This window comes from Schistosoma haematobium, chromosome 1 (assembly GCF_000699445.3).
Source record: "Schistosoma haematobium chromosome 1, whole genome shotgun sequence".
Taxonomy (NCBI): Eukaryota; Metazoa; Platyhelminthes; class Trematoda; order Strigeidida; family Schistosomatidae; genus Schistosoma; species Schistosoma haematobium.
In genome coordinates, this window is record NC_067196.1 from 63,126,811 (window position 1) to 63,141,538 (window position 14,728).

A 14,728-nucleotide genomic window follows, 5' to 3' on the forward strand; every position below is an offset into this window, starting at 1 on the left:
AAAAAAAAAGGATTTTTATCTATTCAAATAAAACATTTACACGGGATTCAATCCTAGTTAAAACTTCCTTTTTAATTTATTATCTTCAGAGCTTTCAAAGAGTCACAAAATAGGAAGTATAGGGAAATAATAGCTAAACTTTTACGTGAAGAATTTTTGCAAAAGGAGAAAGTGAAACGACTCACATTGACCCCCAGAGAAAATGAAAATTATAAATGCCCTCAAGTATGTTAAAATGTATTTTTTTCAGTATTTAAAGCAATAAGTACTTAGAGAATAATGAACAACCATCGAAACTTGAACAACATATGATTGATGAATTTGTAAAAAATCAGAGAAAAGATGAAGCAGTAATAAATGTAAGTTACAGCGTAGTTCTTTTGTCAATATGGTTAACTAAACAATACAGATAATCAGCACTTTTATATATTTTTCTAAAATACGCTTAATATCTGAAATCGTGGAGAAGATTTGTAGCTCAGGTGGATGATTTTGATGGAGTTTTTTTCTCTGAGCTGGATGGTTTGGTCGTGGATCTTTCATTATTCTTCTGAACGACATCATCAACACAAACTTCAGATAGAAGTGAAGTGTTCGAATTTCTCCATATGCGTTTCACAGCTTGTTCTACACACCTCGACGTTGATTGGTTCTTATTGGCCTTAAATATCTTAGCCGCACTAACAGTTTTAATTTTATTGTGCTTAGTGATTTTAGGATATTTCCATTTCGTTTGCCTAAATTAAGAAAGTGATCAATTCCTTCGAAAATTTCATACTGAGTACACGGTATATAACCATTAGTTGTAAGCAAGGTTAATATCGTATAGTTTTCTTTTATTCACTGATTTTTCATTTTTTATCCCAGTGACTCACCTCAATTGTATATTAATAATGATCTAATTCATATTTATTTTGAGAGAGTTTTTATAAAATGATATCTTTTTTACTAATACTTCAGCGGGATTCGATGACTGATTACTGAATTGGCTATACCTGAAAATTATCTGACAACAGAATAACTCTAGTAAATCCTTGATAGTACGACTTGTTGAACCATGAAACATTCTATCATAGAACTTTTATACTATAGAAGTAAATTATCCTTCCAACGTTTTTTATGTCCTGCTCGGAGATATGATTGCAGGTCTCCTAAGAAGAATCAAAGATATTACTCAGACATTCAAGTAACCCATTAATTTCTGTAAAAGTAAGGTTTGTTAAAGTTATTACAGAATTGTATTCTGAAGGAACAAAGAATAAAGTGCTCGAACTCTGATCATCACATAAAGATCTACTGGTAATGGATATTGGTTTAAAACATGTCACTCACTTTCTAAAACGTTTCGTCCATTTTGTTTTTAAGAGGAAACACTACCGCTTTGCGAAATCAGACTTACTATGATACTGTCAATCGGTTTTATCGGAAAATATTGAAGATCTAAGACAAAGGAATCCATTATTTGTTTAAGATTTTTTATTCATCAAGTTAGTATAAAAAGGTCTCATTTTCACTTCACCTTTTACTACAAGCTGCACTTAGGTATAATAGAGTATTTGTAGCCCAGGAAAATGATTTTGTGGATGTTATCGTGAATGAGCTCAGTGGACATAGCACTTCTAAAACTTATGCCTAACCATATAATGTATTACCGTACCCAGTTATAAAAGTGTCGTTCACTTTTTATAATCAATACGTGTCAGTGCCCTATTCAAAATCTTTTTTATCATACACTTTTTTTACGCCCAGTCACTGGAGAATAATTTTTCTGTAGAAACAGAACAAAATGATGAAAATGATGCTGAATATGAAAAATATTTATCACAGTCCTATGACTCAGTATCTGGCTTATTAGATTCCTTTTCGAAGCAGCAGAACATAGTTACGGAGGACAATGTAAATCAAGCGATTTGCAGTTTTGGTATGTTGTGAATTTCCATCAATTGGCTTGAAAAAATCTGTCATTTCTGTGAAACATTACCAAAATCAGATAATGTTCAGTTTGATAGGAATGGCTGAACACAGCTTTCATTAGTCGTTAGTTTACTAAAAGATCTGTCAAGACATACCTGAAGTTTCTTCAGATTAAAAAGGGCATCTTGTTATTCAGTCTCTGAAATTTTTGGTGGTCGTTCAAGATGTTATTCATCTTTTCAGTGTAGTCATTTTGTTAAGTAGGACAGTTCCTGTTCCTTTATCAGGTTTTGTGATAATCAGATTCTCGTCATTAATGAGTTCATTGACAGCCTTCTTGTGTTTTTTAGTCAAAACCTGATAAAGGAACAGGAGCTGTCCCACTTAACAAAAAAGACTACTTTGACAAGATGAATAATATCTTGAATAATCACCAAACTTTTCAGATACTGAATAACCAAAAAGATTTCAATAACAAGGTAAAGAATGAACTGACGGAACTTTTAAAAAAGCTCAGAGGTCAACAGATGATTCCACCTGATATATTGAAGATTTTTCAAGAAATTATTCAGATGTTATTGTTATCAGTTTGTTGTTCCCAATATGCTAAACAGTTGAAGTTCTTTGGGGTTATTTAGCCGTGACAAAGACGTTTTAAGTAAATTCATTGATATTTTGTAGATATGACTGCAGAAAGCTAAGTTGTTAGCTCTGTCTTTGAGAACTTAAGCTCAGTAAACTTACTTCTTTGAATGTGGTTTTCCTCTTCATGTGCTGTAGTTCACCTTCCAGTGTGGTGTTCACTGGAACATAAATCCATCCTCGATGTTTGAAGGAGATAAGAATCCAATTTTTGATTTTTCAAAGTTTTTTAAAGTAAAACTTACAGTACATTTAATTATAGCCATATATCGTAGAAGTTTACTGAAAATAAGTTAGTTTGCATTGTCTTTGAAATTGAAGTTAACAAATAAGCTTTAGGTATCATTACAGAAGCCTCCACCTCTAGATTACTGAAATGCTCTTTCTATCATACTGCAGTACAGAGAAATTATACTTCACACACTAAATGGTATCATCGACAACCTTTCTGCAATGCAATTTTTTCTGATCTTTGAACAGTAGAACTAGCTTATGTAAATAATAATTAAATTGGTTCGTACACCAGAACTCTATAATTTTTCCACTAGTTACTCTTTGAAACTATTGTAGCTAGGGTTTGATGTTTAAATATTTCCTGTTTCATCGGACATTCTAAGTAAGACATTGATTTTACTTCATCATTTTAAACAAAAAGTAGTGTCCATGATGTAAAAAATGAAAGCCATCCATTTTAACTCGTTGGTTTCATCAAAGTCAGTTTGTAATGCTGTCTCGAAATAAACCCAAACTTCCAATATCTTGTTAGATTAGTAGTTATGATTATATGCTTAAAATTCCAAATAACATGAGGACAGTAAAAATACAAGAAATTTCATACTTATTCATACGATATCATCCATTGTGTTATGACTTTAAGCCCGGCTAATCATCACGTGACTTATTCGCCAATCGGAATACGACTCATACAATCTTAGCACTTAGCCAAATCAATGTCTTTCGACCGGTATGAGCAGCCTAGCGTCCTTATTGGTCCTTCGTTCTCCTAGCCCTGCCAGTTAAGTCCATGACACCAATAACATCTTCCACTATACAAATAATTCATTTCAAACACACTTGGTTTATATACAAACCAAACAGATCACATCACACTATAAAATATAACATAACATTTGTACGAGATCAAGCCAAAAAGTGGCTGTGATTGTGGGGGACTGTAATTAATAAACTGAGTATAAGTTAAGAATAGTAAATTGTATCAAAATAGTCTATAGGTCAAAATAAAGCTCATAATAAGTGGAATATAAATATACATAATGTAGTTACTGAATAGTGATACAATAAGAATATATACAGAATATTAGTCCATTAACAGTTCTCAGAAGCTACCCGTAATTTAATCTTTACTATGATATAACACATTGATTTTGCAGAAATTCTATCCAAATAGCATTTCTCATGAAACATTATTTAGTAAATGTTGAAATAAAACATTGATTATTCTATTTTTATTAGCTTTGATCTGCCTAAGATGTGGACGCAAAACCGAATTTCTAACGCTCTCAGTTATAGTGAACTATTTTAACAATAAAAACGTTTTAGCAGAGGGGGATTTTGGGAAGATTTTAGTAATTTAATAGTTGAATTCGTAAGTCAGTTAAAGCTAGACCAACATGGAAAACCTAGAAGCACTGGACGGCCGTTTCATCCTTAGTATGGGACTTCTCAGTAATGTACATCCACGATCCCACCCGCGGGAGGAGTCCCATACTAGGACAAAAAGGCCGTCCAGTTCTTCCAGATTTTCCATGATAGTCTAGGTTTAATTGATTCATGAATTCAACTATTAAATAACAAATTTATTTATGTATTTTAGGTTTGTGATTAGATTATAGAAATAACAAAATAATTTCAATATTAAATTACTATAAGTTATATCCAACGAAAAACTAATCACTTATGATTTTATAAATTTTAGTTTCTCGTGATACCATGAAGTCGTCATCTACTAAAACCAATATACTGACTATTTCAACAGATCGTGTCTTACAGAAGTTAACTAACAGATCATCTACAAAACTACCAGAAACTGATAATGCAATATACGACAAGGAAAAAGAACATACTAACTGTAATACATATCATACAGAAAGATGTTCTAAAGCTGAAAAGGTAAATAAAAATACAGTTGAAATAATTGCTTATTAAAAAAAAGGTTCTGGCTGAACTTATATCATCATTCAATTGTTTTATCATTCAGATTTTAAATGGAACTATAACATAAATGTTTATGTATATTTTGTCATACTATTGCATAGAGTTTAACTTACGTCACTAACCTGTTCAAGATGTACATTAGTGTAGTTGATGATTTTCAATGCAATAAATTTTATTTTATATCAATCAGTTGAGTTATAGTTTAGTTGAATCGCGAAATAACCACATAATCATATTGAAATTTTCTATAAGTTGTTCTTTAAAATCATTGAATTGGTTCATAAGAGGGCTATATTTTATGGCCGTTTAATCATTATCATATGTAGTTGGGCAAGAATTGGATTTTGCAAGTATTTGATTAATAGACTTACTCATCATATTAAAAGTCGTTGCTTCTTGATTAATTTACTTAGAATCGATCAGTATCAACTTTTTAGGCCATTGCAAAGTTTTTCAATATTCTACCAGTTATATATAAATAAATGTGTACCTACTCATCATACTCACAACTGCCTCGTATTACATTCATCAAATATTAAATTATTATATACTGAGGCTTATTTAAACATAGGTGGTGTGTGGAAACAGATTTTGTGATATTTTTACTAAACCATACATTTAATTTATAATGTTAAGTTTATGGGAAACATATTGTTACATAATTAGTGCTTCATTCTGGTTAATGATGGATTAAATAAAGCCATTTCTGTATGTAGTTATAAATAAAGTTACCCCATTTTAAACTAAATTCAATTCTGTGTATTCTCATGATTTGAATTTGTTTGCTTCTAATCTAACACTAGGAAATTTTACAACGTGTTCTACAACAAACTCGTGAAAACATTGTACAACCCCAAATTGTGGCGGGGAAAAAATTCGATGGTCCAAGTTTTATAGCCAAGCCAGCTGAAATATGGTTTCAGGTTAGTATATTTTATAGGATTATTTACGTATGAACCTTCATTGCAAAGTTCATTTTTGTTAGCCATTAAACAACTTATTAACAAGTATATTTGTCGTTCTGAAATCCTAAAAGCAGTTCTTCATGAAGAGATTCAAAGGAAAACTTTCAAAAACATACCGACAAGAAGTACAAATAAATCACGTCGAAATAAATCTATTACTACCAAAAATGATTTTATCAGTTGTCGGCAAGAGCTCTTCCAGCTTATACACATTGTATGACTAGTTGTAGCATAAAAATGATAACTAGTCACTGAAATAGAAAAAGTCAAATTTAGATTCAATATTTAAAAATCACTATATCCATATGAATGTTTATTATGAATGTCATTTATTGAAAAACCTAAGAAATTGTGATAAAAGCTAGTTGTCTTTTTGGTTGTTTGAAACACCAAATGACAACTTTTGTGGCATCAGAAAATCGCTTATAATGAGTGATGAAAATGTTAGAATCGTTTCCATTACCAATTAACAATTAATCATTATAACAAAGAAGACAATATAAAATATGCTACTTTGGAACTGTATGTACTGTGAATTCATGTGGAAATCAGGGAAAGAATATCATAGTTTATTTTTCTAGCACTGAATTATGACGGTTGAAATAATTTTTCTGTCTGGTGGTTTGGGTTCTTTTGGAATCTTCTAACATTTTTGGAATAAATTTCTTAATTTTCATCAAAGCGAAAATACTAAATGTTAACAGCTTCGTGAACAATCATATTTGATTAAAATTATCTGGACTTACACTAGATGAAAGTTCTTATCTCAGAGAACTTAATATGTATTTCAGTTCCAAACATTTAGAATTGACTGATGTTAGCCAGCTACACATATCCAAATACTTTGCAAAATGTTTATAGTGTATTCATCAAATTTACTAGTTTAGTTGAAAAACTGTTAGTCATATGATCACGCTTCCTGATCTAATATATACTTTCACCCTAATAATGAAACTCTAATTTTTCAGTGAAAACATTCGATGAATTTCCATTTGTTTACTTTTCTATTAATCACCTATCAGTAATGATCCTTCATTTTCAAACTCGTTTTACACAAAATACAGAATTCATTTACTTTATGCTAATTTCAGAATATCGAAGTAGACAAAACTCAAAAAATTAAAGTTACGCTAACTAATGCTTCATATGCTATTAGTACATGTAGATATGTTGGAATAACATCAACTCTTATGGATTTTGTAGACGTGAAGTAAGTTATTTTCACTTGATTTCTTAGTTTTCTATTCCATATAGTTATTCATACAGCACTTTCATATCTATAACTTTTCTTATTAGTTAAATCTGATTACTTGCTAATTATTCTAATTAACTTTTATGAAAAAGTGGTCATAGACAAAATGATCCGATAATTTTCTTACTCTTGAAGAGATTTACAGTTGGTAAAAGAACATTAACAATTCATATTGCCCCATCCTATGGAATTTCGAACTATAGATGAACTTGCTGTTCGTAATCGAATTTTATGAAATTAATGCATCAGAAACCAGTTTTTCACTTCAGGCATTTGATGTTCCTGTAATTTCGGTGACTATGTTAAGCCCACACAGGCTATTCTAGCTTCTGAACAGGCCGATCCATTTTTTCTTCTCGAGTCACATTTTGATCTTGTTAATTATTCACTTATTAACCTGAATGTTTTTATATCAGCATATGTATGTACATTTTATCCTATTCATAACATATCCGTAGCTTATTTTTGTGTGACTATAAATATCGATTAACGCTTGACTAAACCACCGCACATCATTTCGCTTCGTACCTCCGATTGTCTGCCCAGATCAATGAGTGTACAAAATATATATATTCGAAATCTTTTCTCGTAATTGGCTTATTTAATTCCGTTATTCACTAACGCGGATTAAGTCAATAATTATATAGGAGGATAGTCGACATATATATTTCGACATGTATATCCCAATAACGATCATTTGTCCAATCTCACTGGAGTTAGATCTCGTAAATTATTTTCAAAGTTATAAAATCAAAAACATTTTGAAGAAAATTCAGATAATTATTTTTAAAAAGATATACCAAAATCTGTTTTAACTTCACAATGTATGGTATTTTAGGTTTATTCCACCAGGTATGCTTTCGCCTGGGATGAATTGTTGGCTTCAGATTAAGTTTACTCCAAAACTGAATAAAAATTTAACTGGTGAACTAGAATTTTTATCTCCGACTGGACCATTCTTTATTCCGTTTAAAGCAACTGTAAAAAAATGCGAGGTAAATTTAACTTTACATTACATTTTCAAAATAAACAACTAGAATTATACATACAAAAATTTTTCAGTTTCTTATAAGCAACAACTTATCTAACCATAACTAACTATCCTGACGATCAATTATAGCTTGATGGTGACCATCTCTAACTTGAAGATACTGAGAACTTACTGCATACCAGCGTTCATAAAATCAGTTATTTTATCCAATATTCCATTCTGTAATATAATACTGGATAATTGATATCTGCCACACATGAAGAACCAGTTTGTAAGTAATGTTTATAGTTTATAGTGTAATACAAAACTGATATCTAAATGAGTCAAAATGTTGACGTTTAGTAAAATATTTTAAAAAGATATCCAAGGGTACAGAGACACAATATTTCACGGGTAAAAAACTAACCAGTTTTTGGGATATCATAAACCTTTGTTTATAAATAAAAAAGAACGATTATTTCTCTAGAATTCTAGAACATTCAACTAGTCTGTATTTACACTATCTCAGAGTTGATTTTCGTTTAGTGATCTGCTTGGTTCACGTATTCTTTCTAGACAGTACGAATGACGAAAACTTTAAAAAGAAAACTTTTTAAATAAGCCATTTATTCAAGGAAACAAAAGCCGTCAAAATTATGCTTTTGGGGCATTTCCCACTACATTTAAGATTGGGATACAGGGATGATAAACACGTTTATTTTTATTTTAAACTTGGGTATTGTTGTAGACAGGTTTAACTTTACCAGGATATTATTCATCGATATTTCAAATCCTTCTACTGCACATACAATCAAGATTACTAGGTACGCAACTTTTACATAAACACTTGAATTTAGGTTTATTTTCCAAATTATTACAAAATTAGATATTTTTGGCAAAGAACAAGTATAAATTATTCCCGCCTTAGATAGTTTCTACTTGACAACTTTTGTTATTTCGCTTTCGCATAAACAAACATAAACTTTATTCAATAGAATTAACATTAAAAATAACAATTTCTAATATAAAGATGTCACTTATTTTAAACATAAAGCCAGTCCATAATTAAATATTCTAATAGTTGGATTGATGAGTCACTTAAAGCTAGATCACCATGAAAAACTGGAAGCACTGAACGGCCGTGGATGCGCACTTTTTAGGAGTCCCATACTAGAACGAAACGGTCGTCCAGTGCTTCCAGGTTTTCCATGGTGGTCTAGCATCAATTGGTTGATGAATTCAACTATTAAAATTACTATAATATCCACAAAACCCCTTTCTGATTATAATCATCATATGCGGTCTCCAAGAGTTATTTCTCGGAGTCTTAGTGAAAAGCAGCGACCAGTGGAGTTCAACTGGGTCTGTTGTGAGATAGTAACTCACTGATGACATTGGTGGACGGTGGCGCAACTTCATGGATTAGTTGAAGCTAGACACTAACACCGTTGGATGTCGGCCGACTCAGTGGTCTGGAGGTTAAGCGTTCGCGCTCGAAACCGATAGTTCCTGAGTCCGAATCTTGCGAGGCGGGATCCTAGACGCACACTGCTGAGGAGTCCCATGCTAGGACAAAATGGCCGTCTGGTGCCTACAGGTTTTCCATGGTGGTCTAGCTTTGATTGATTCATGAAATTACTATACTATCCACAAAACCTCTCTCTAATTAAATATTTATTTTGTTCACTCCACGCTCCTATTAATTTAGATGAGATAAATTGAAAAACGTTATTCATTTATTCGATTCGGGAGTTTCAGTAAATACATATGAGCGATATCACAAACCGTGTGGTTATTTCAAGTTTTTTAGCAATTTGATATTAGTGTAAAATTATGTTATTCTTCAGTTTAGCTATGTTTGAAGTATAGTTCAACTCATAGCATACCGTATAAAAACTACTGTTTCACATACAATAACTGTGATCCATAATCTTATAGCCCACTTATCATTGTAAATTAAACTGTTTTTCGTAAAAAAATAACTTGTCATATATTTTGGCAATTAGATTGCGTTAACCGTGTCTAAATGTTGCCGTTTTTATCAGCCAAAAATAAAAGTTGACATAATCTAAGTGAATTCGAACATTATACTATTTAATTCATTTGTTTTCTTCACTGTATTTTGCATCCAGTTGTTTGCTGCATTTTAATTTTTTATCAGTTTTCCATAGACTGTAGTGTGGTGAATTTTGGTGAAGTTGTTATTGGTGAAACTGTTTTTCGAAGTGTAAAACTGTGTAACTCTGGTGCAAAGGGTGCTAGATTTACCTTCAAATCATTGTCCGAAAGTTACAAGGAAAAAGATAGTGATAACATCAAAGAAAGTTCACAAGAGACTATCAATGCAGGGAAGTGTATCGATGAATCAATTAAGAGCGATGAACCGAAAATCGATGAAAAGGTACATTTTTAGTGTAGAAACATACTACTTACTTTCAATTGTCACAGTTTTAGGAAACTGTCCATTTATTTTTGATTATCTTAACCGTCATCAGTCGTATTTCAGTAATATCATTGTAAATAAAAACGTATCATTAAAAAACTGTTATCGCAATAAATAATTCTAGAAGTACCATTGCCATCAGACTACACATCCGCCTCACATAATAAATATCTTGCAGTTCGATAAATTGCTATGAATATTACTAGGAAAATATTGAGATGAAACGCTGCATCTATGGGTTAAAATTAAAAAGAAATAATATGGCCCGCTATCATAGTTATATCTCGCCATAACTGTATGGTGAAAGAACTGCAAAGTTTTTTGAAACTAAACAAAATTAAAGCTTCCTTTGAAACAGTCAAAACTTTAGCTCGGAAAAAGGAAAAGATCCCTTTTGTACCCATACATCTACATAGATCCATACATCTATAGAGTAGGTTTTGTCATCTATGATGTTTTATGTGTTGGAGAGTCGTCTCGCGAAATCTTGGCTCGAGCTGATCAATGCTTAAGCTACGAAAAAGGCCTCCTAAAAGTACCGTAGAACTGGAAAATCTGTAAACCAAACCAACAATAACAGAATGCGCTATTTTTAGCAACCATCGAATCGATTTTAATAGTATCAAAATGATTAAAGCAGCTTTTGCAATTATGAATTAAGTTGAGTAGTTGCGATGTTTCATATATTCCTAAATCTCTGTACTCTGGATAGAATTAAAGGCCTGATTATTCACTCGATTTGCATAGCCTACCCAAACGACTGTATTTAGTTCTATTAATTCCTCACATCATTAATACTCCTACACACGCAATTTATATACATTTAAATACAACACAAATATGCTGTTATTTTGTCGTCAACACTCTACTTAATCTTCAATCTTTTTCAATTATTATGTCTTTCATTAATAATAATAATACAAGCCATTTCAAACGATATTTTGTTAGGTATTCATACTACTTATTTTTTAAAACAGTAGGACGTTCTATGCTGGTAAATTCTGTGATGGAATTTGAATTAAATGTTGTGTATTATTTTAAGAAGTCGCATAATATAACATTTTGGTTAGCGTTGTCTCACGTGTCAAAAGGCTTCGAAGTATTTTCTGTGTGAATATTACCGAGAATTATCCATGTGATATCCACGGGCATAAGTAGACTAAGTGAAGTAACAGCACTAATTCACTCTCCTAATAATTACCAAACGTTCATACTTTGAAAATGTTTTAGATTAACAGAGAATACCATCGTTTATTGACAGAACTCACCTTTATTGGGTGACCAGGTTGGAGTTGTCATTAGGGATTTCCGATGGATAAATTTTTACATTAGTTTTGATATTTTACTTACAAAAGTAGTTTTATTTGTGTATCAAGGAATTCTATTAAGAGTTGTTCTGTTGTATTAATCTGTCAAGGATTTTCGATGACTTGTATTAGATTATTCATGCTATTATAAAAAGGAATGCAAATAAAGTAGTCTAACCACAGTTTTTTAATACTGAATGATGAAACATAACCAAGAATTCTTGAAATTGAATACCAAGCTCCATTCATTACATGTCAATGAACAGATGTTAACCCATCTTTCAGTTCCCTCTTCAACTGATTTAATGATAATCTTCAAAATGTTAAGTCCAATCTCATTACTACCATTCATAAAGTTTTTACTGACTTCTTATCTAAATGCGTATATTTGTTTATCTAGCATGATACTGAAACTCTTGACTATCTTTATACCGGAAATCGTAAAAGAGATTCTCAAGTCTTACGTATACATATACATTCTTTCCTGTGTGCCTATTAACAAAACTGCATTGAATCTACGTATAAAAGTGGCTACAAAATGATATGAGGACTTGATTTTTGTAAACTATGTTGTTTCATATTATTCTAAATATTTAATGATTCATGGATGCAACACCTCTTATAGTTAATTTCTGACTTGTTCTACTGATTTATGATAGCAATATCCAATAATTGGTATTCTTTATTTGTATCTTTCCATTGTTTTTTAAAACTTCAATTGATTAATCTCTTTTTGGCATATGCGCATCCTGTGTGGACTGCCTCTATATTACCTTAAGTCACAAGTATTACAGCAAAGGTGGATGGTGGCTAGCAGTGGAATCCAGGACGCGCGTTTTTTTCCTGTTCGGGACTCGTCAGCTAGTTTTACCTGCATCCAAGAGTTGATGTTCACAGGACGCACATATGCAAATAATAGACTGATCAATTAAAGTCCTAAACACCAATGGGAATATACAAGTAAATTTCACCCCATTGCATAAGCAGGTGGCTATCAAAACTCAGTAGTTAAGTGGATAACGCGATGGCGTTTGAAGCAAACGTGCTGGGTTCGAGTCTTAGAGTGAACAATAATTCTGTGATGCAGATACATCTAGATGATAAGTCATAAATGGGGCAAAACATGTGTTTTGGATTCCACTGCTAGCCACCATTCATCTTCGCCGATGATACTCGATACTCCTTAAAAAAATGAAAACGACGTCAAATTAATCATTGAATCGTAATCTAGTCAGTAAAGTTTGTGTTTGTGAATGATAATATCAGTAAATATCCTTAATATGTTCAGAAAATCATTTAACAGACTTCAGTATTACATTTATGCGATGAGATATTAGAAAGTAGGACTGCCGAATCCCAGAGTATGTAGGATGTTTTCCACTTTTTATTTGTAGTTGATAATCTTTTATACCATTGTTTATTGTAAAGATATGTTTGATATCTATATTTTGAAGGAAGGTGTGCTATTCTTTACAAACTTTATAAACACCTCAAGACTGTAACATGTTAATCCTTATTGTGCTTCATTCTGACATTCTCTGTAAGATTTTTCTACCTTGTAAGACTCAAATTTTTTGATGACTTTTAAAGAAGATATCGATGCATACGTTCAAATATCTATCAGTGATTTACCGAATGAGATTCATATTCATTCAATATAAAGTTTCCATTCAGCTAGCTCCATGATAAAAAAAACTATAAGGATCGTAGAGTGAAATCAATTAGAATAAGTTAATATTCCATTCGAAAAGAGAGTCATTAATATTTACAGTAGAAGCTTGAAATTATTTGTTAAAGTGTTGAATAGATAATTTTTTGCAAGTAAACCACAAAGGTTATCTTATCTATGTAATACATTCAGATAAAAAGAGTGGACTGAGTAGCTACTTTGAAGCTAATCGCATAGTTCTCATTTACACACTAACTAAAAACATCTATTAGTCATTAAATTGTTTATAATTTACTTAACTATTAGACTATATATATATATATAATTTTCATACTTTTTAAAGAATGAACCTAATACTCAGGAAAGAGAATCTGAAAACATTCTATGTGAAAGTGAGTAATTTTATGTAAATTTGTGTTATACGTTTATAAGTCTCATTAACTAATACATAAATAAGATTGGTCTATACAGATTATTGTTAATTCTATTAATCTATCTTAAATAATAATGTTGTATTTGTTATTCTGATGACTTCAGGTAGATTATCAGTTCATATATATTACACTAATAAAATTCTGAGTAAACGATAATTTGCATCGTCTACAAATATCCCTAGTATGTGAAATTATAGGAATACAATTTTCTACTCATTAAAGTATGACATATATATATACACCAGTCAGTCAGCTACAACGTAGGACCAGGCACATATATACATCGGTCCAAGTTGCCATACCTCATTAACACAACAAGATGGACACCGGATTCATAAAAGTAGTTAATTGAGAGGTGGTAATATATAAAAGAAAGATTGCAATAAGGATATAGTACAGGAAGAAATAATTAGTTCGTAGAAAGAAAAATATGAAGCGATTTTAATCTCTTAGTTTATGGCAAGACAGAGAGTGTATACACCGACGCCATTGTGATCGATTCTAAGCCATGTCACACAGAATCTCCAACCATTGGTTACGATAGTCACGTGGACCCCAACCAAGTAGTCTGCATCTACCAGCATGGCTCAGACTACAAGTTGGTGACTTCAAGCATTGATGCCACGTTTTGGTTTGGCGGTCCCTAACATTCTTCCAACCATCTCCAACACTAGTCAGCATTGCACGTCGTGGTAATCGTTGTTCAGGCATACGTAACACGTGGCTCAATCATCTCAGTCGATGAAGATTCACAACCTCATCAACCGATTTACCATCTTTCCCTAATACCCTGCGTCTAACCTCACTATTACTTACCCGGTGATCCCAGAAGATGCGAGCAATATTTCTAAGACATCTGTGATCAAATACTAGTAGCTTACGAGTGTCTTCTACTCTTAATGGCCATGTTTCACTGCCGTTAATTAAAACAGAACGGACTGCCGAGCAGTATACTCG

At 31.8% G+C, this 14,728-nt stretch overlaps 1 protein-coding gene across 1 annotated transcript in view; it reads left to right on the top strand.

Moving 5' to 3' along the window:
* Window positions 1-284: 284 nt before the first annotated feature.
* The window catches only part of MS3_00001822 (uncharacterized protein), a 56,202-nt gene continuing 41,758 nt past the window's right edge, over window positions 285-14,728 (top strand). Inside the window, exons 1-8 of the mRNA XM_051209322.1 lie at window positions 285-359; window positions 1,750-1,921; window positions 4,493-4,686; window positions 5,535-5,654; window positions 6,788-6,906; window positions 7,787-7,943; window positions 10,080-10,319; window positions 13,681-13,729. Coding sequence (XP_051074765.1) covers window positions 4,507-4,686; window positions 5,535-5,654; window positions 6,788-6,906; window positions 7,787-7,943; window positions 10,080-10,319; window positions 13,681-13,729 — 865 coding nt within the window. The 5' untranslated portion in view covers window positions 285-359; window positions 1,750-1,921; window positions 4,493-4,506. The remainder of the gene's footprint in view (window positions 360-1,749; window positions 1,922-4,492; window positions 4,687-5,534; window positions 5,655-6,787; window positions 6,907-7,786; window positions 7,944-10,079; window positions 10,320-13,680; window positions 13,730-14,728) is intronic.